This window comes from Colossoma macropomum, unplaced genomic scaffold, assembly GCF_904425465.1.
Source record: "Colossoma macropomum unplaced genomic scaffold, Colossoma_macropomum, whole genome shotgun sequence".
Classification (NCBI taxonomy): domain Eukaryota; kingdom Metazoa; phylum Chordata; class Actinopteri; order Characiformes; family Serrasalmidae; genus Colossoma; species Colossoma macropomum.
Window position 1 is genome coordinate 25,524,766 of NW_023494784.1, and position 19,642 is coordinate 25,544,407.

Below are 19,642 nucleotides of genomic sequence, written 5' to 3' on the forward strand. Positions count from 1 at the left end.
TAACTTTTCACAAAGATGTAAAGATGTGCTTGCTGCTATCCTGGAAAACTGCTATCCTGGAAAACTGATAAAATCATCGTAAGGTATTTTATCTCTGCCAAAATCAAATCGAGTCTGGGTTTCGCTCGTGCGCGTGCGCGTGCCCCACTGGGCATCGAGAGCGAGAGCGCGCGCGTCTCCGGTGGAGATTCATCCTCCTCATCCTCGCACACGGACGCAGCGCTGACGGGAACCACACACACACAGCCAGCACTCATCCTGAGAGCCACACACACCTGTGAGTATCTCTTACAGCAATACTGCTGCTGTTGGGTTTGTAATATGTAGAAGGTTCAGCTGCGCTTTCCGGAGCCACTTTTACCAAGTTTACAGAGCAGAGCGCGTCCAGCAGCGTCCAGTAGCGTCCAGCGCTCCAAACAGACGACAAGGAAACTCGATTCGTTCAGGTTTAGATGATCAGTTCTCTTGTGGAATTAGACTAGTTTGTTTTAGCTGATTGTTTTCTGGGCCAGTGCTGTGTAGCCGGAGTGAGATGTTCATGCTGTGGGAAAGCAGTTGTTTGGATGTGGTTTCATGTTTATCCAGGTATACAGAGCTTTAAGCTCACACAGAGAGGACTTTCAGTTGGTTCAGAAGCTTAAATCTCAACAGCACTCTGGGCTTTTATACCAGTGCAGATTTGGTCACCAACACACGTAAGGAAACGTAAGGGAATCACTTACACAATCACATGTTTTTGTTTAGTTGATTGACTATTGTGGACTATAGTTTTAAATCACTGCTGTTTAGTTATCATTTTAGGCTTTGAAAGAAAATACACTAGAAATTCATAAACATACATGTTATATAACATAAGTATATACAGATGGGCTACAGTTTGTGGAGATGTTTAGGAAGGCATTGCATGAACCTACATTAAACCACACACAGGCAGCATCCATAACATTACACATAACATAAATTATGCATAGAGGACAGGAGTGAACTAGGAAAATGCCTTTCCTTCCTAGGTTAGTAAATCTGGAAAAGAATTCTTAATTCTTTGTCTTGACAAGTCACGTGGCTTGCCATGCAACTAGCAGTGAAGCAGTCATGGGCTACTACTAATACAATACAAATATCTCACAGAGAGCACCTTTAAGACAAACATAACAATACATATCAAGCTGAAGACATGCATGTTTAAACTAATCAGAGTTAGCCTTTAAATGTGTCAAGATGACTGTGGTATGCAACCTGGAATATGCCTAAAGAGACTGGTTTCCAAACTATAATGTCTGTGTTTAATTATAGGTATGCACAATATAATTAGTTGTAATTAACTTTCAATTAATAGCATAACTGTTAGTTATATCGTTGTCTTGGTGTATTTGTAGGTAATCCTATCCTTTTTTATTTACATTTGGATGTCATATTTCTATACAAGTTTACTTTTTCCATGTGTTTTCAACTACAGTTGGGATCAGGGCTAGAATGTAATGGAATGCAAGTATTCAGAATACAGAAATGAAGTAACTGTATTCAAGTTACATTGTGAAAAGGCAGTATTCAGAATACAATTACTCACCCAGTAAATTTAAACAATATGTTCCATCTTTAAAAGAAACATCAATGCTTGTTTACTAACTATTTCAAAATCAGCACATGGCATGTAAATACATACTTTAATAAAGACCTCAAAAACAGCTTTGTTGTAAACATGGCGGTTCCTACTAAATCCTGAGTAGACTGATAAATCAGTGAGATGAGCCAAATATTTATCTCAGTGTCAATGAGCTCTGATAAAACCAGAATAGACTGATAAATCAGTGTGATGATCAGTTACTTTTCTCATCATTACTAAGCTCTTTTGAGGGATCATTAAACTGTAGAGTCTCCTCAGTAGTGGACATGTTCACAACTGCAAAGCTTAGCATTAATGTTTTATTGCACTCACGCAATAAACAAGTTACATTCATGCAACATTAACTGAAATTCACATAACTACCCACTTTATAGGGTAATTTGCAAGATTTTACTACTGGGATATGGCAAACTGTTTTCTTAGTTCATGAGATGGCAGTGGGATTATGGGAGCAGCAGTGGACTGAAGCAGGCGATGACAGCCAAAACAATGTTGAGAATTTTGTAACTTTATTTAAATTGGTAGATTTTTCCAAAAAAGTTGAAAAATGTTTTTCCCATTGGCCTTATTAACATATTCTAAATGTATTCTGAATATGTTACTTTTCATATTTTGTAATGGAAAACATTACTGGATACATTGGGGACAGTGTATTCAATATTCAGCCATCATTACATGTTCAAAGTATTCTGCCCAACTATTTGGTTAGGATATTATGAATATTGGCTTATCTCTGCCTCAGTAATTCAAATAATATTCCTCATGTTCCAAATTTCTGGGTATAACATGTAAATAACTTATGTGAGCCTGATCTTTATCAGAATGTCGGAAAGTGTCAACAGTTGTGTCAGCAGGCAGAAGCCACAACATGGATTATGCATACCGCAGCATGACAGCAGTGTTTTCAGTGATATGTTAAACAGTTGGACTGTGTTGGGCAGTATTTAGAGGTATTTGTCAGTGCTGTAGATATGTTACGGACAATTTTATTTTGATGTCTTTCTGATATATATTATATAAATTTTCTTGTTCTACATCCCTATTGTGAGCTTATTTAATTAATTAATTTATTAATTAATTTATTTATATCTTAGTCCTTAACATTGTTGTTAGTGTTTATTTCATGGACCTCACTGGGGTATTTACTTCTGTCACATACATGTACAATTGAGGCCAATACCATATGGTGGGGTATATTTAGCAGCACTGATCAAATCAGCTCAACCCAGTTTTTACATCTTGGGATTGACTTTGTTGGTCACTACTCAGACATTTTGTGACGCATAGGTTGGTTGTGGAGTAATAGAGAGAGAGAGTCATTTTTCTATTTATCTGTTTTATAACTTTCTTACATCAGAAATATACAATGCGTTGCCTGTTTATTGGGCACATATACTGTGTAGATACAGTCATTGACCGTTTAATCAGGTGCACTCACCATATAGGCTTAGTGACTGAAGCCTAATTAGCCCCCTCTACCCTATCCTTCAATGGAAATGGACCACCACACAGTACTGAGCAAAAGTTAGAGACCACCCTTCATTTATTTAATTTCCAGTGAAAATGACCCTTGAATACATCAACCAGTGGGAAAAAAGAGAAAACATTTTTAAATGATTTTAAATCATTTAAATGAAACTGACAGAGAGGTTTCAAAAACTAAATATAACATTTTTTCAGTATTTACTGTGCTCACCCTTTATGCTTATCACAGCATCTTTTTTCTTTTGAGACTTGCTCTCAGTTTTCCAAAGCAATCTGCAGGTAAATGTTTCCACACATCCAAAGTTGAGTCTTAGGAGTGTATTTGCATTTGCATTTGTATTTTCTGCTTCTCACAAACACATTCAGTGATGTTGAGGTCTGGACTCTGGGGCAGCCAGTCATTTGTTTTGAAAACACCAGCAGCTTCTTTGTTTGATTTGCAAATTTTGCATTTGCTTTGTTTGATTTGCAAATTTACTTTTCTCAGTAACAGCTTTTTGACAGTTACTCATCTTTTCAGACCCATGTGCATCAAGTTTCAGACATCAAGTAGTGTTGTAGTACTCGAGTCAACAACAATGCATATCGTCATAAGAATCCCACCTAATTCTCCTGTTAAATGTCAGTTTGTTTAATTCCAGTGAGCACTAAAACATTTATTAAACCCTCTATTTATTTATACTACAATAAAAATAATAATAATAATAATAATCATCATCATTATCATCATCATCATCAGTAGTGATAGTGGTTTGTGGTTTGTGGGGACAGAAACTATTTAGCACTGATTAAGATTAAGACTTAAATGACAGCATATTTAGGCTGTTAGAATCCATACTTGGAAAAAAAATACAGGACATTTTTCCCCCACATTTTTTCTAGCAACCCCCTTGAGGGTGAGAGGTGAGAAGACCACCTAGCTAATGACCCCCAGCTTATTTGAATTTGAGACACTTGCTCTACTTGTTTTAATAAAATCTGTTTGTTGTCCATTGAGGATCAAATAGATGTTTTCCTTGATGGCTTATCTGGGCTGATTGGAATGTTTTAATTCAAAAATGGATATATACATACGTATCTATATATATATCTATATATCTATATATATATATATATATATATATATACATATTGCTTGGTTTATCAGTTGACTTAGGTGGTGAATTCTGAAGTACATTTTAAAGAAGAAGGGACCTCACCATCATTTATTTCCAAAAGTTACAATGCAAAGCTGGACTAACACTAGGTTAGGCTATATATTACTCACTGTTATTTTGCAAAAATAATATTATACATACATACATACATCATCTAGACCACTTATCCTTCTGGGTCTCGGTGGGGTGCTGGAGCCTATCCCAGCTGTCATTGGGTGGAAGGCAGGATACACCCTGGACAGGTCACCAGTCCATCGCAGGGTAGACAAACAGGCATACATACACAATCACACACACATTCACTCCTAGGGGCAATTCAGCATGTCCAATTGGCCTGACTGCATGTTTTTGGACTGTGGGAGGAAACCGGAGTACCCGGAGGAAACCCACGCAGACACGGGGAAAACATGCAAACTCCACACAGAAAGGACCCCGGTCATCCGGCCAGGAATCGAACCCAGGCCCTTCTTGCTGTGAGGCAACAGCGCTACCCACTGCACCAAATAATATTATACATATTATACAATTGATTAATATATATCGTATATTTTTTTTATTTTTAAAAGGTATCTTAAACCGGTCTTGGTCTTATGGTCTTGACTCAGACTCAACTGCTACAAAGTCTTGGTATTGACTTGGACTCTGCTGTAGTCTTGTTGACTACAATGACATTCAGTTTTTTTTCTCACTGTGGACTGTTTCAGATCTGAAGCAGGAATGGAGCTTGATCTTCTCATATCTCCCAAAGATGAAAACTTTTAAGTAATGTTTGAGTGATGGTGGTCTACCAGGACTTGCATGGTTGTTAGGAGTCCTATTTTCTCTGTATGTTTTACTCCAGTTTTGGAAACTCTAGTTGTTTCACTTTTTTTTTTTTAATTTTCCCCTTCCTTATGCAAGTAGATCATCTTGTATCATCTTGTGTATAAATATCTCCTGAAAAATCAATAACTTGTACTTTTGACTGGAAAATAAGTAAATGAAGAGTGGTCTCTGATTTTTATGGCACTGTGGGACCATTGTTGACCAGATATTATTTGAGTGGTGAATCGTTCTCAGCACAGCGACATTGCTGTGGTTTTTGAACATTGTGAACACTAATCTGCCACTTTATTGATAGACTACAGCTCATATTTTTCCATGCACAATTTCTGTTAGACTTCCTCTAGAACAACAATGGTCAGCTTCTGACCAGAGGACCACTGATGACTTGATATTTTTGGTTGCCTATTCTCAACCCAACAGTCACACTGAGGTGTTTAAATATCCCAGCAATGTATCTGCACCTGATACACTCGTACTACCATGTTGGCATCACTGCTGTGCTAAGAATGACCCCCTGCTCAAATAATTTCTGGTCAGCAGTGGTTGTATGGTGGTCTCTTTCCACTGATAGATTGGTTAGAGAGTGGAAATTTTGGAGAGTGGTAGAAATTTTGGAAGTCTTTTTTTTAGCAAGTAGTTAAAGGGCTGAGCATGAACTATTGAAGCCTTAAGATTTAAATGAACAAATGTCACTATATCAATGTAAAACATACAGCACCAGTATCACCTCTGAAACTAAGCTGTCACTAAATGCTTCTCATGTTAAAAATTAGACATCATCAGGGATTGCTGACACACATACTGCATCTCTACTGTCTATCTAGGTTAGTTCATCATGTGCATCTCCTTGATTTCCTAAATTCCCAAAACCTAAAACTAAATTCATTTAATTCTCTTGGAAACTTTTCTTTGCGTTTCTTCTATAAAAGGCTCTATTGAAGTATATTATGCTGAATGTATTTACAAGGCTAGAGCGCTCTGCCGATGGTGGTAAGCCTATTCTCTTTAGGTAGAGCAGGTTTGGATATGAAGAGGACAGAAAACACAATCCCTGCTGCCTGCTTTGCATTACAAGCAAACGGGTCCATTTCATATCCCATTGTAGCATTACAATTTCATGCAACACACAAAACAACAGGAAGCATGTTTGCATGTAAAAAAAGAGAATTATAATACTAGCATTTTGCTGGTGGAAATAATACACAGTACCTTCACGTCTCCACACCTCCACATCTGTCACCTTGAAAAGAGGTGAGGCTCAGCTCAAGTTATCTCTGCTTTAATAGCTCCAGTGAGAGAATATAAATGTTAACTGAGACCTTTTAAGTCAACATTTCTGAAGACTGTTTTCTCCTTCAGCACGCTAATTGCATAGTCTGTTGTTTTTTCCCTCCTCAGGCCCTAACTGCTCTAAATCAGCCCTGTTCAATCACACTGACCAAGGAGCTAGGCATTTAGGTCAATGTCCATTGCTTATTAATGAAATTCAGCACAAATGTCAGACTGTAAACTGAATGCAGGCTGTAACTGATTCCTGTCCTAATTGACTGGCGCATCAGATTTGCACAATTCTAATTTTTTTTGTTCTGTTTTACATTTAGCTCTTCTTTGCATCATTGTCTGTGTAGTGTTTCTGAATTTTTGGGGGTCCTAAGCAAAAACTCCCTATGAACCCTCACCAAACACTCACACATACTTCCAACATTGGTTGCCCTATCTAGTCTATTACTTGTCGTGGTTGTATAGCATAGTGGATAACACCACTGCCTGGCACATATGTAGGCCTGTCATAAAAAGGGGTGACTAAAATGCGTATAAAGTATAGTTTATATATATGGCATGGGTCTTAAGAAAACAGCAAAGGTTCTAACTCCTGATTGGTCCTATAAAAACTTTGGAGGGCAGCATGTGACAATTAAGCTTCAGCTAGAATTTCATGATTGTGAAAAGCCTGGATATGGGGCAAAGTTCCCTCCTGTTCAGGCAGGAGCAGCACTTCATGGGTGGGCCAAACCTTAAACAGTAAAGTAGTAATCATAATTATGAAGTGTTTTTCAGCGTCAGCCTCAGAGCAGAAAAAAAAAGTTGAAACACAAAAAATAAAAAAAAAATCATATATATATTTTTTTTTACAAAGAAGCACTATGTTTCTGATTTCTCTCTATTATTCTTGCATTTATAGGTTGAGATTTAAAGAGCCATATGCAGCATTAGATAACTGTATTTATTGTATTCATGTAATGTTACATTCTGTGCTTGGTTACTTTCATGCTTTGAGTAAGCCATGGTCATGCTTCCAGACTATATGTGACAGTGAAGATCCTAGAAAAGTTTTAATGTTATTTTCTATGATGCAGTTTGTCCTATTTTGAGGTTGAAACACTTAGCAAACAACTTCTTGTAGGCTAATGATCGATAATTCTGATTACTGGTGAAATTGTGATTGGATGATCCCAAAAATGAAATTTTGAATATGTCACTTGTTTAGCAAGAGCACTTTTATTTGTGTTTTTGTTTAATTTTTAAGATATCAATTATTACTAAGATTCCAATATTGAAGGTAAATTTGAGCAGTCATTTTGGGTGGCCAGTGACAATAGTGGGCAGGCCTAGGCCCACTGAACCCAATCACACCACTGCCACCATTTGCACCAGTTAGACTGACCAAGACTCGTACCGCTACTTCAACTTACCTTTGTAAGTAACTCTGAAAAATAGAATCTGTTAAATACGTAAATATTTAACAACATTCAAGCTAACGACATTTATCACAGACATTGATTTTGACTGAGTCTTGACACAGTGATTTGTTTAAGAGATAATTCTTTATTTTAAGTCTTTATTTTATTTATTATTCTTTTCTTAGGATGACATGCATATATTTTAATACAATTAATGTCTTTTCATTTTATTTCTTAAATATAAAACTTACTTAAGTTGACTAAATAATTCTGTACTAGTTCAGAAACAAGCAGCCTTTAAAAGCAGTTTCCATCAGTATTTAATCAATGATAGTGACAGCGAGAAAATACTAGAAAATCTTGGATTGGCTTGATTAGGTCAGACTCCACACTTTTAAATTTTGATCAAACTCAAACCATTGGACTTTTCTGTAGTGACTAGTACTAGGCAGGATCTTATTTATAGTGCACTTTTCATACCAGTGGCAGCTCAAAGTGCTTTACAGACAGGTGATCATGTTTTACAGCAATGGACAAGACAATGACAGATCGCGTTAAAAAGAAGTACCAAATTTTAATTGAAGGCTACGTTAAAGAGATACATTTTCAAATGTTTCTTAGACATGTGGACTGAGCTTGAGTGTCTAATAGAAGGTGGAATTGAGTTCCACAGTTTAGAAGCATAGTAACTGAAAGAGGCCTCTCCACGTTTTCTGTATTTTACTGAAGGCATTTGCAAAAGGCCAGTATCTGCAGATTTAAGATGACGTGCTGGAACATAAACAGACAGACATTCTGTAATGTAATGGGTGCTAGGTCATTTAGAGCTTTAAAATCTTGAAGGATACAGGTAGCCAGAGCAGTTTTTTTCAAAATGGGAGTGATATGATCTCTCTTTTTTGTTTTTGTTAGGAACTGCACTGCTGCATTTTGTATGAATTGTAGAGGATGTGTTATTTTCTAAGGAAAGCTAGTAAGAAGAGCATTACAGTAATCATGTCTGCTTGTAACAAATACATGAACAAGTTTCTCTGCGTTGCTCTGAGACAGAAAAGGCCAAACTTTCGCAACATTTCTCAAATGATAAAAAGCTACTTTAGTGACTGCATTTACATGTGTGTTAAAACAGAGCTCAGAATCTAAGTTTCGTACTTCATGTTTGGTATACTAAGCTAAAGAACTGAACTTCTCATAATGCATTTTTCTCTGAGTTTTAGTACCAATGATCAGTATTTCAGTTTTTTGTTATTAAGTTGTAAGAAATTTTGTTATTAAGTTGTAAGAGATTTTGGCCACTGAGAAATATCTGACACACAGCTGGTAAGCCTGTCTACAGGGTCTTGATTGTCAGAAGGAATCATTAGGAATGTATAATTGAGTGTCATCACCATAGCTATGAAAATGTATAGTATGTTTTCTATTGATATCACCTAGAGGTAACATATACAAAGAGAAGAGCAAGGTCCCTAAAACTGAACCCTGTGGGACAAAAATGTTAAATCTCTTCTATGATGAATTAGTTCAAATTAATGAATTGATTTGTATATATTTGTATAACATGAACAGGAATTACATGTTTACATTGCATGTTTATCCTTTATATTCTAATTGCATAGGGTTTAATGACTCTAGTGATGTTACTGTAACAAACCTACTTTAATTTTTTTCTTTTTTTTGTGTGCGTTTTATCTGTCACAGTATTGTGTGAACCATTTGTATTGTCCTTAATGACTAGTTTAAGCATCCTTCTCTATTCATAGCTAGCAGAAGCTTTAGTAATATGACAGCCGAGAAAAGGGGGAATGGGAGAAATTGAGGAAGCAGTCTATGGCATTAAAAGGACTTACGTGTCTGCTGTCGATACTACTTACACATCCATTGTTTCCTACCATTATATCCAGTCAGGCCTGGTGTAGCACCTTCTCTATGTTCTTGGACAACAAGCTAATTAAATTTCAACATTCAAGTCGCCAGTCCGATTGTATAATTCAAGTAGCCAATCAGATTGCTTATTCAACCAATCAGTTGCTTTTTTGTAAGATTAAACCTTATGGTCCTACTGCAGTCCTAAAATTCTTACTACTGTATATATTTCATTGTTGTAAAATAAGAACAAAAATTGTTTTTGTTAACACTGTTACAAGTATAGGCCCTATATCTACACCAGTGACTCTTCATCCACTAATAAAGCCTAAGTGAATGAACTTTGGACAAAATTTCCCCAAAGCTCCCCTTTGACCAAAGCCCCAAGCAGTCGCTTGGCTTGTGTGATTTCTAGCTTCACCTCAGGTGTCACTGGCACTGCTATGTTGAGCCGTTTTTAGTATGTTAACCTAATCTACTGTGATGTCTGATTTATTAAGTACAAGCACATGCTCAGCTTCATAGCACAAGAGTTATCACAGAATATAGTCAAGGACTCTGCCCAGTCATGTTTCATTTCTGCACCAGTTTCACACTCATTTATTCTTCATATCTTACCAATTTCAAACTCCTCATTTCTTACTCTCCGTAGGATTCCCTACATACTGTCACCCACCTATCTGTCGTCACACTTTTATTAGTACCTGCTGTGCAAAAGGAAGTATGCATCAAGAACTTGGCTTGAAATTGATTTATTGAGCTTGCTATATTCATGAGATCCAATATAGTGTAATCATCACACTTCATTTATAATGTAATTAGACGACCTCCTGGTTCATTCAGGCTTTAGTATACACAGACTCAACACTGACTGGGTCAGCATCTACTATACAGTTAGGCTGAGTATATTTACACTTAAAATAATCAGATCTGGGCATTTAGCAGGACTAGAGTTGTGTTTTATAGATATCCAGTATATTTGTTTTGGTATATATGATATGCAATTTGTGTACTTGGCAGAGTTCTAATCTAGGGCAGACTTGTTTCAAGCAACCCCTGTTTTCTAAATTCACTGTAGATGGTGGTGAAAAAGTAGTGCATAGCCTCCGAACCCATTCATATCACTGAGCAGCACATAGTACGTCACATACAGAACTCTGCCTGCAGTGTTTATGTCTAATTAAAAATTATTAGTCTACTTAAGGTTTTCTCAACTTTCTTTAATTACAGTTTAGCCAACTATATGGTAATTCATCTACAGCTACTTTTGCTTAAGAACAATCAGGAATACAGTAAATCCATGCAAGCAGAACACAATATTTTAGAAACAAAAATATTACAAATGTGACAAATGTGAATACTGTAAAGTATAAACGCTGACAATTATGAGATTATGCTTGCATTGTGATTGTTTATGATATCTGATGTTTGAAGAGAGACTCAATCACCCTCCAGCCTAAAAAAGCAATTTTAGTTTAATAATATTTGATTCTTGATACTTGATTCTTGCTAATTAAGTGCTCTGAATTACACATTGAAAAAGGAACACTAAGCCTGTCAAGACTGATGATTATACTTATTTGAAAAGTAACACACTGGCATTGTGAAAATCTCATCATAAAATCTCATATTTCATATGACAAAAACAGTTCCTTTCCAAACATCATTAGGCATTGTTTTATTATTACTGCTATCTTTGATTACTTGTTATACAACAGTTGCAGCACTCTCACAACTGCAAATTCCAAAGATCTCACATAAGCCAGGTCCTTGTCTGATACATCCACACATATCAGAGTATTACAGTTCGCCTCTATTACAATGTGAGATTTCTGTCAGATATTACTGAATATGAGCTTCTTAATAAACTTATTCCTGCTTCCCTAGAGGCACCTAAAACACAATACCCTTTCAGTGTTACTTTCTGCTGTACCTTAGTAAGAGGCACTGTTTAAAGGTTTAAAACTAAAATAAGTAAAAAAAATGATTAAATATGAAAACATATGACATTAAAGGAGCTGACTCCAATTACCTTCTGAGAAAAGTGCATAGATGGGCAAATCTTGGCATTTTACCTTTTTATTTGGCTTAAGAAGAAGCAACACTGGGTGTAAGGATAATCCTAATTAAATCACAAGTTTGTGTTATGTAATTTTCTGCTTTGTTAAGTATTATTATTGTCTAATATTGCATATTTTTATGAAGTGAGCTCATATGAAGCAGTTTTCACAGATCCTTTGCCTGAATATTATTTGAATTTACTTGTTTTCATTCTTCTATTCTTTGTTTACTACTAGACAAGTTACAAGGAGGAAGAAAGGGGAAATACATGCAAATGGAATGCAAAATGTAATTTTGCGGTTACCATCCCCGATTTCTAATCTTAACACTCAGATATTTCTGTGCAGACTGGCATGGCATGACTCTTTTTGTTGTCCAGCTATTAATGAGAATTTATGTGGCTAATGAGTGTGTTGTTAATAGATACTTGTAGCTGGATTTTGCTTGGAAAGCACAAGACTATCAAATAATACTGTCCTTGCAACAGTGTGTTATATTTTTACTTTTTCCTGAAATGTTTTTCATTCAATTTTTTGACTTATTCTCTACACATTGTGTCATTTTTCCAACATATTGTTCTTTCAGTTGCAAATGTTCTCTGGAAGGGAATCAGGTGAAATATTCATGTGTGAATTATTATGTGTCTGTGTGCCATTAAAGTGATCAATGACTAATGTCATGACAAACGTGGCAAACAACAGTTAAGTTCACATGAAAAGAACCACAGCCGGAAGAAAGTCATGCTTTACATAAAAACTAATCAGTTTGCATTGACAATGTTAACCTAAAACACACATGCTTCCTGAACTTGCTTGGAGGTATTAGTGATAAACTGATCTAGTATTTCATTCCTTACAGTGGGCCTTTCTCCATTCCAAACAAAAAGTCATCACTATGACAACCATTCCCATCAAACCAGTGGAAGTGCAAAGATGCGTGTGGTGGGCTTTGGAGCAATAGTTTTTTATTACTGATGCTCTCACCTTTACCCCTTTACCATTTAGACCTATCCCTGTGTAAAGGAGCTCTCCCCTCCATGCTTTGTACACACTTAAAGCAGATTGTTCTTCAAAGGTTCTTTACCAAAGGCAATGGTTCTTTTTAGAACCTGTAGAACCATTTCATGCTTAAATGGTTGTTTATGGTGAATTCATTCTTCAGATTGATGGAGAATGTGTATATGGTCCTATACAGAACCTTTTTGAAAATACTTCTATATAGCACCAAAAAGAAATCTTCTATTGTTACAGGTTTGACATCACAACAATAGAAGAATCTCCATTGATCTGAAGAATAATTTCACCATGTAAAGAACCATTTAAGCATGAAATGGTTCTATGTAGAACTCATGGTTGTATATCATTGCTGTCGGAACAAAACCTTATATCTCAAAGATGGTATCTTTTGAGGAGAAGGAAAAACTTTCTTTACTTAATGTAAAAAAATTCCAAGTAATTTGGGACCATTTCTATAGGAAGCAGTTCATGATGTTTATAAATGATGTAAAAATAAACAAATAAATAAATAATGACAAAAATGGAGATACAAGGCTTTGACCTGACAGCAACAATATGATTATCATTGTAATTGATATCTGTGATGTCTAGTATATTTCAATGTAGCAAATATATGAAATCTTTCTGAAGAACAAACACAGGCATTAAAAAGTATTATGTGGAATTTATTCTTAATTTGTGAGAAGGAGGGATCTTTCCCTCTCCAAGAGGTAAATAACCTCATGGCCAAGTGGTGTGGGTTCATCAGTGTAACTTGCTATAGGACAAACTCACATGGAAGATTCTCTTGAACTGTGTCTTCATTCCGTTAGAGAACTGAGGTTTCATTTTCTGTTGGTCTCTTGCTGAGGCCTTGCTCTGCAACTCACTCACACTTCAAAAAGGATGCACAACATGACGTTTTTAGACAGAGGAACTAAATTCAGGGACACCAGGCACCATCACAAATCCTCCTTGAGAAAACGATTCATCAGTGAGCGCACCCCTGCTGGAACAGACATGCAAGGCAAAAATGATAGTCACATATCCTTTTCATATACGGTGAGCGCTGCCGTGCTCAGATAACTCCTGTTGTTTGAAAAGGAGGGAACACTGGGTGGTGTTCTGGTGGCAGAGACTGATTAGGTGAGACCTGCCCTTAAATTGACTGCCTGAAGGTAAAAGTGCTCAAATTCCAGACAGCAAGTCTGGGACAAAACACTACTTATTAGTGAGAGAAGATCTTTCTGCAGTATGATGGAGCAGAATGTCACTGCACAGGACTTTTTGCATACATCAAGGCATGAGGAAGTTTAATCTGGCCAAGAAATAGAATAGCATGGATTTATTCTTGTAGGTAAAGTGCTACATGTTTAAAAGTTTGTAGGAACTTGTCCAACATTTCTTCTTATATCATTAGTGTTTGTCCCCACTTTGCTGTGAGGATTCAGCCACAAAAGCATTAGTGAGGTCAGATACTAATGTTGGATGATATGAGTCCCAAAGGTATTAGATGGTGCTCCATCACTCTAAAGAACACAGTTCTACTGCTTCACAGCCCCATGCTAGGGGGCTTTATACCTCTCTAGGTGATGCATGGCTTTGGGCACGGTGTTTGGTAATGGTGACATTAGCTGCTTCAGAATGCAGAGAAGATGATAAAACTAAGTCACATTGAATTTGATTGGCTAATCTCTCGAGGTTTGATGTTAGCTGATTCAAGACCAAGACCAGAAGTGGCCAAAAACAAGACAAGACTAAGACCGATTAAGATTTTTTTTCATAACATGAAAGTGAAAAGATTATAAAATAATAGATAGCCTAAAACATTATTAATTATTATTATATTATTGTCTTAATCATTATTATATATTGCTTTATAACTGGAAGCCGTGTTAAGGTTATTCCCTGTTCCTTTCCTCTTTTAAACGTACTTAGAATCACTTCTTAAAGTCAAATGAACATTAACTAAACTACATTCGTTTTTATTATTGAATAAAAACATAGTAATAATAACATTTCAGTCTGCCCTTAGGGAATGATTGAACTTTGGAGTCAATAAAAATCAACAAATAAATAATACTAATAATAAGTTTGGGAACCTTTGAAACGGAGAAAGGTCTTTTTATTCTGTTTATTCCAATTTTGTTATTCAACAATTATTCCACTAGTTTATGGTCTTGAGACCGCACTTGATTCCTGCACCACTATCAGTTACAATCAGCAACTGTCTCGGGTGCCGTCTCACTTAAGGTGGGCCACACTGGTTTAACCCCTATATTACTACAGATATACACTTTGATGTAACATTTTCTCAAAGCTCTAACGGCCCATTGGGAATTCTCCTGACTTTCCCTATTACCCACTATAGCATTGTTCAACATGGATGATTTTCCAATGTTGAATCAATAGCCAATACATCAAGCAAAATCAATAGAAATTCAACATCAGAGACCTATGTTGATTCAACGGACTGACCCAACATCAATATTGTTTCAATCAAAGTTTGCTACCCGGGGAAGCAGCAGCTAGACAAATGCATAGATACAAATAATGGGGCAGGTTCAGCTGTGAGTTTGTGTGCTGAGGTACTGTGGGCACACAGAATGCTGGCAAGTCAAGCCTGAGTAGTTCTTTGCCATGTCCTTGTCACATCATGATGAGTGTCAGGTATGAGGCCAGGCTGGATGGTGGGCTTTTCCATGGCATCTGGAAAGCTGTGCAATGCCTCTGTTTTGCTTGAATAGCTTCCTCCAAGTGATGACTTGGTGAAAGAGTAAGGTATGTTGGAAGGATTGAGCACCGAGTGACAGTGTGTCACAGGTGTAAGGCCCATAGGTCCAGTTGGTGAATCTGGTTCTATATATGATAAAACTGCATATAGAATAGTTCTGTGCTGATGACTTGTCCCAGAGTCATGAAAAAGCCTCTCACTTTGACTGCTGGAAAATGTACCAGTTCAAAACACATTTTTACAGTTAGTGACAACCCATCAAAGATAGGGATAAAAGAGTGGATTACCTCTTTTAAGATTCTGGGAAAGTTGTTAGTCTGACTGTGGCGCACTGAACAGAAAGGTCTGTGTGCTTAATAGAACAGGCCCAGGCAGAGGTCTTTTAAGCGGGCTAGACATCTTACCCATAGAAATTTTGCTTAAAAAAAATGACAAACCCAAATTATATTCTATCCCTTCAGCAACAGTTTTATCATCACACTATGATATCCTTTTCCTGTCCAGCTCTGCAGACCTGCTCTGACCTTCTCTTCAGCAACATTAACACTCTGTCACTTCATGATCTACACCCCTCAGATGCTGACCTTTTGGCAGTCGATGGCACGTATCACCATGGTTGATTTCCGTCAGCACAAAGACACGATGACGTATTGTTCCAGTGACGCACGCTCAAAGAAGCAGGCAAATGAATGAATGGCACGTCCACAGGTACAGTCACAAGTCAAATTCCAATGAAAATAAGCGGGCACAGCAGCTAAAATGCTACTCCACTGTCATCGTGCTCTCCAAATGGAGAAAAGACTGTCCAGAAAAGGCCATGACAGGGACATATTCAAGATAAGTGCATATGATGTCTATAAAGGTCATTAGAAGAAACCTGTCTCATTTAATGGGACAATAAGCTGTCTGAAATCTTAGGTTCATGTACCGTAACTAAACAAATAGGGAAATGCCATAGACTAATCACATCATAGTGAGAGTAAGTTAAATATATGATGTCATGAAGTGCACCTAGTGCAGTAACTGTAACTGTCAATGCAAATAACAGTGGATTTTCTTGCATTAGTTTAGAAATGGTTTAGTGAAAAAAATCTTTCCCGTTACTCCAAATGTAGTTGATTAGTCAGGGAATGTTTGGTGTCTAAAATTTTATCCTTTTGTTTTGTGCCAGAGCTACAAGACTAATGTAATGCAAGTCTATGTCAGTGAAAAGGATTTTGGGTGACTTTTAACTGACTTTGACGTTCAACTTTTGCTGTGAATGACCCTGTACCTTATTTTATTAAAACACATTTTAGTAGTGACCGTTTTGACTAATTTTGAGCATGAATAACAAAATGCTAGCAAGTGTGACTAGCACATACCAGCTTGAAACAGTTTTACACTCTTGAAATCATTATATTCTTCATTAAAACATAAAAAGCTTACTTAACTGCAGAAAATACATGTTTAGGTAAAAACAGGTTACACACTTATTTTCAGACTTTAGGGCACATTTATGCACACACATTCAAAGCAATGGAATCTGTCTGCTCACCATGTGGCCATGAGGGACAAGGGTGCAGTCTCACTATCTTCTCTCAAGTGCCAGATGTGGCTAAAATAAGGCTCAGTCTATGGACTAAAACTGTGTTTCAGTAGTGACATGAAAATGTGGGACAGCATTTTTTGATTTTTTTTTTTTTCTTTTAAAAATTAAATTCATGATCCATCTAAATCTGTCAAATGCACTTCAAAAGAAAGATTTTGTTAAAAATAACACTGGAAAAAAAGGGAAACATTTTAAGCTGTCACATGTTGAAATTTTGTGGTTAAGGTTTGGGCCTCATCCCAATAGAAAATACCCTATAAAGATGATTTTGCATTTTATAGCTTATTAGTACCTCAATTACTTCCTTGGGTTTAAACAGATCACAACATAAGCCTTGTAAAAATCTATAATCTGAGTACTGAGACTAAAGAACTAAAGGACTAGCAGCCTTAATGATAAATAACAGTTTCTGGAATAAGCCTTTATAAAAGACATGTTTTGCTGATGCAAACAGGTAAAAGTGCTTCTATTCTGTATTCTTTTGTAATTTAATCCAGCATTTTTTTTTTCATTACAAATTATGTTATCAGCAATTTGAGTAAAATGTAGAATCTTTTAAATACTTACTTGTATTCAAGAATTTCTTAGTATTTGCTATGTGCCCTGTTTGCTTTAATGACAGCATGCCCTCAAGCCAGCATGAACTCCAGAGGTTTGTGAAAAAGCTTCTGATCAGTAGATCAAATCAACCTGAGAGTTGTGTGAACATGTGTTTCAAAGGAAGAGAAAAGGATACAAAAAAACTGACATTTCGTACAGAGGGCTCAACATGGTTAAGGGCAAAAATTTGCTCATATTTGAATTGTGACCTAGAAATAGCAAGAATCTTTAGAATTTCTTCTTTATTTTACTTCTAACTTTTTGAAATTCTAAAACTTTCTGTTGGTTATTTCCAGGTTTAAATAAAAAAAAATAAAAATTTGGTGTGATCTCACACTTTTGGACCCCATCGTACATTTGGGTACAGGGCAAGGTGTGTAAATTTGATATTTCACTGAACCATTCCTTTAAATGATAGAGCAACTTTGAACTTTAAAACTAACGTTTTACAAACATTTACCCTTGACTCTGTCCACTGTGTTCTGTCCCAGGCATGGATTCAAACTGCACAGATGGGGTTAGCCCTGCAGATGGGCTAGGTAAAACCTCTCCAGGAATGATCCTCCTCTCCCTCACTCTGTCTGTGCTGGCTGTGCTGACCACTGCTATCAACTCTTTAGTCATCACTGCCATCATTGTCACTCGCAAACTCCACCACCCTGCCAACTATCTCATCTGCTCACTGGCAGTGACGGACCTGCTGGTGGCTGTCTTGGTCATGCCCTTCAGCATTGTCTACATCGTGAAGGACACTTGGGTAATGGGCCAGGTGATGTGCAACATTTGGCTCAGCGTGGACATCACGTGCTGCACATGCTCCATCCTGCACCTGGCCGCGATTGCCGTGGATCGATATCGTGCCATCACAGATGCTGTGGAATACTCCAGGAAGAGAACGTCTTTTAGGGCCGCACTCATGATCAGCGTGGTGTGGCTGCTATCCATTATCATTTCCCTGCCTCCACTGATCTGGAGACAACACAAAGAAAACCAGTGCCTCATAAAGCATGACCACATTGCATTCGCACTGTACTCCACCTTTGGGGCCTTCTACATCCCCCTCATACTCATCCTTATCCTTTACTACAAGATATACCGAGCAGCTAAGATCCTTTACCACAAAAGAGGGACAAGCCGCTTGACCAAGACTGAAATGAACGGTCACATGATCCCTAAATGCTCAGACAGGGAGCAGCAAAGCCCTGATGCTCTCAGTCCACCAGAGAAGTCTTTGTCAGAGCCCTCAACGGAGGGCGACAGGGTACGCATCACTGCAAAGAGCCCAAACTTCCAGTCTCGCAGAGAAAAGTCAATCAGAAGACAGCGGATATCAGGCACACGTGAGAGGAAGGCGGCCACAACCCTGGGCCTCATTCTTGGAGCATTTGTAATTTGTTGGCTGCCCTTCTTCATTCAGGAAGTGATAGTTAACACCTGCTCCAGCTGTAGCCCCTCCAGCGAGTTAGCCAACTTTCTGACCTGGCTTGGATACCTTAACTCACTCATCAACCCCCTCATTTACACCATTTTTAATGAGGACTTCAAGAAGGCCTTTCAAAAGCTGGTAAAGTGTCAGAATTATCTCTGATACAGAAAGTGGGATATCATGGGACACATCTTCATTCAAAAAACAGTTGCATTCAGTATGGATAGAAAACATTAATGTGAATATCTACAAATGAGAGAGCAAGAGCAAAGAAAACTGACTTCTTTAATGGTTTTAAATCAAACATTCAAGGATTTTACTTATTCATGCTGGAACTACTACCTCTGTATAAATAAATTATATATATATATATATATATACACATACCTACATACACACATACATATATATATGTACCACAGAAGTACATTCAGAGGACAGCTGACTGCTTATTTTAGATTGACTCAGATCCTCTAAATACCATGCTTGTAATGCAGCCACGATCCTTGTGAAGCTGGTGTATGAAAACTCTAATTATCTTATGGGGTAATATGTAGAAATGTACATGTCAAATATGTCTGTATTTTCAAATCTTAATAT

General features: G+C 37.1%; 1 protein-coding gene across 1 annotated transcript; it reads left to right on the forward strand.

Moving 5' to 3' along the window:
• Positions 1-225: 225 nt before the first annotated feature.
• htr1fa (5-hydroxytryptamine (serotonin) receptor 1Fa) lies at positions 226-19,204 on the forward strand. Its single transcript, XM_036565533.1, has 3 exons — positions 226-277; positions 16,002-16,133; positions 18,108-19,204. Exons 2-3 carry the CDS (start codon positions 16,115-16,117, stop codon positions 19,202-19,204), a joined length of 1,116 nt encoding a protein of 371 aa, XP_036421426.1. The 5' UTR covers positions 226-277; positions 16,002-16,114.
• Positions 19,205-19,642: the final 438 nt, after the last annotated feature.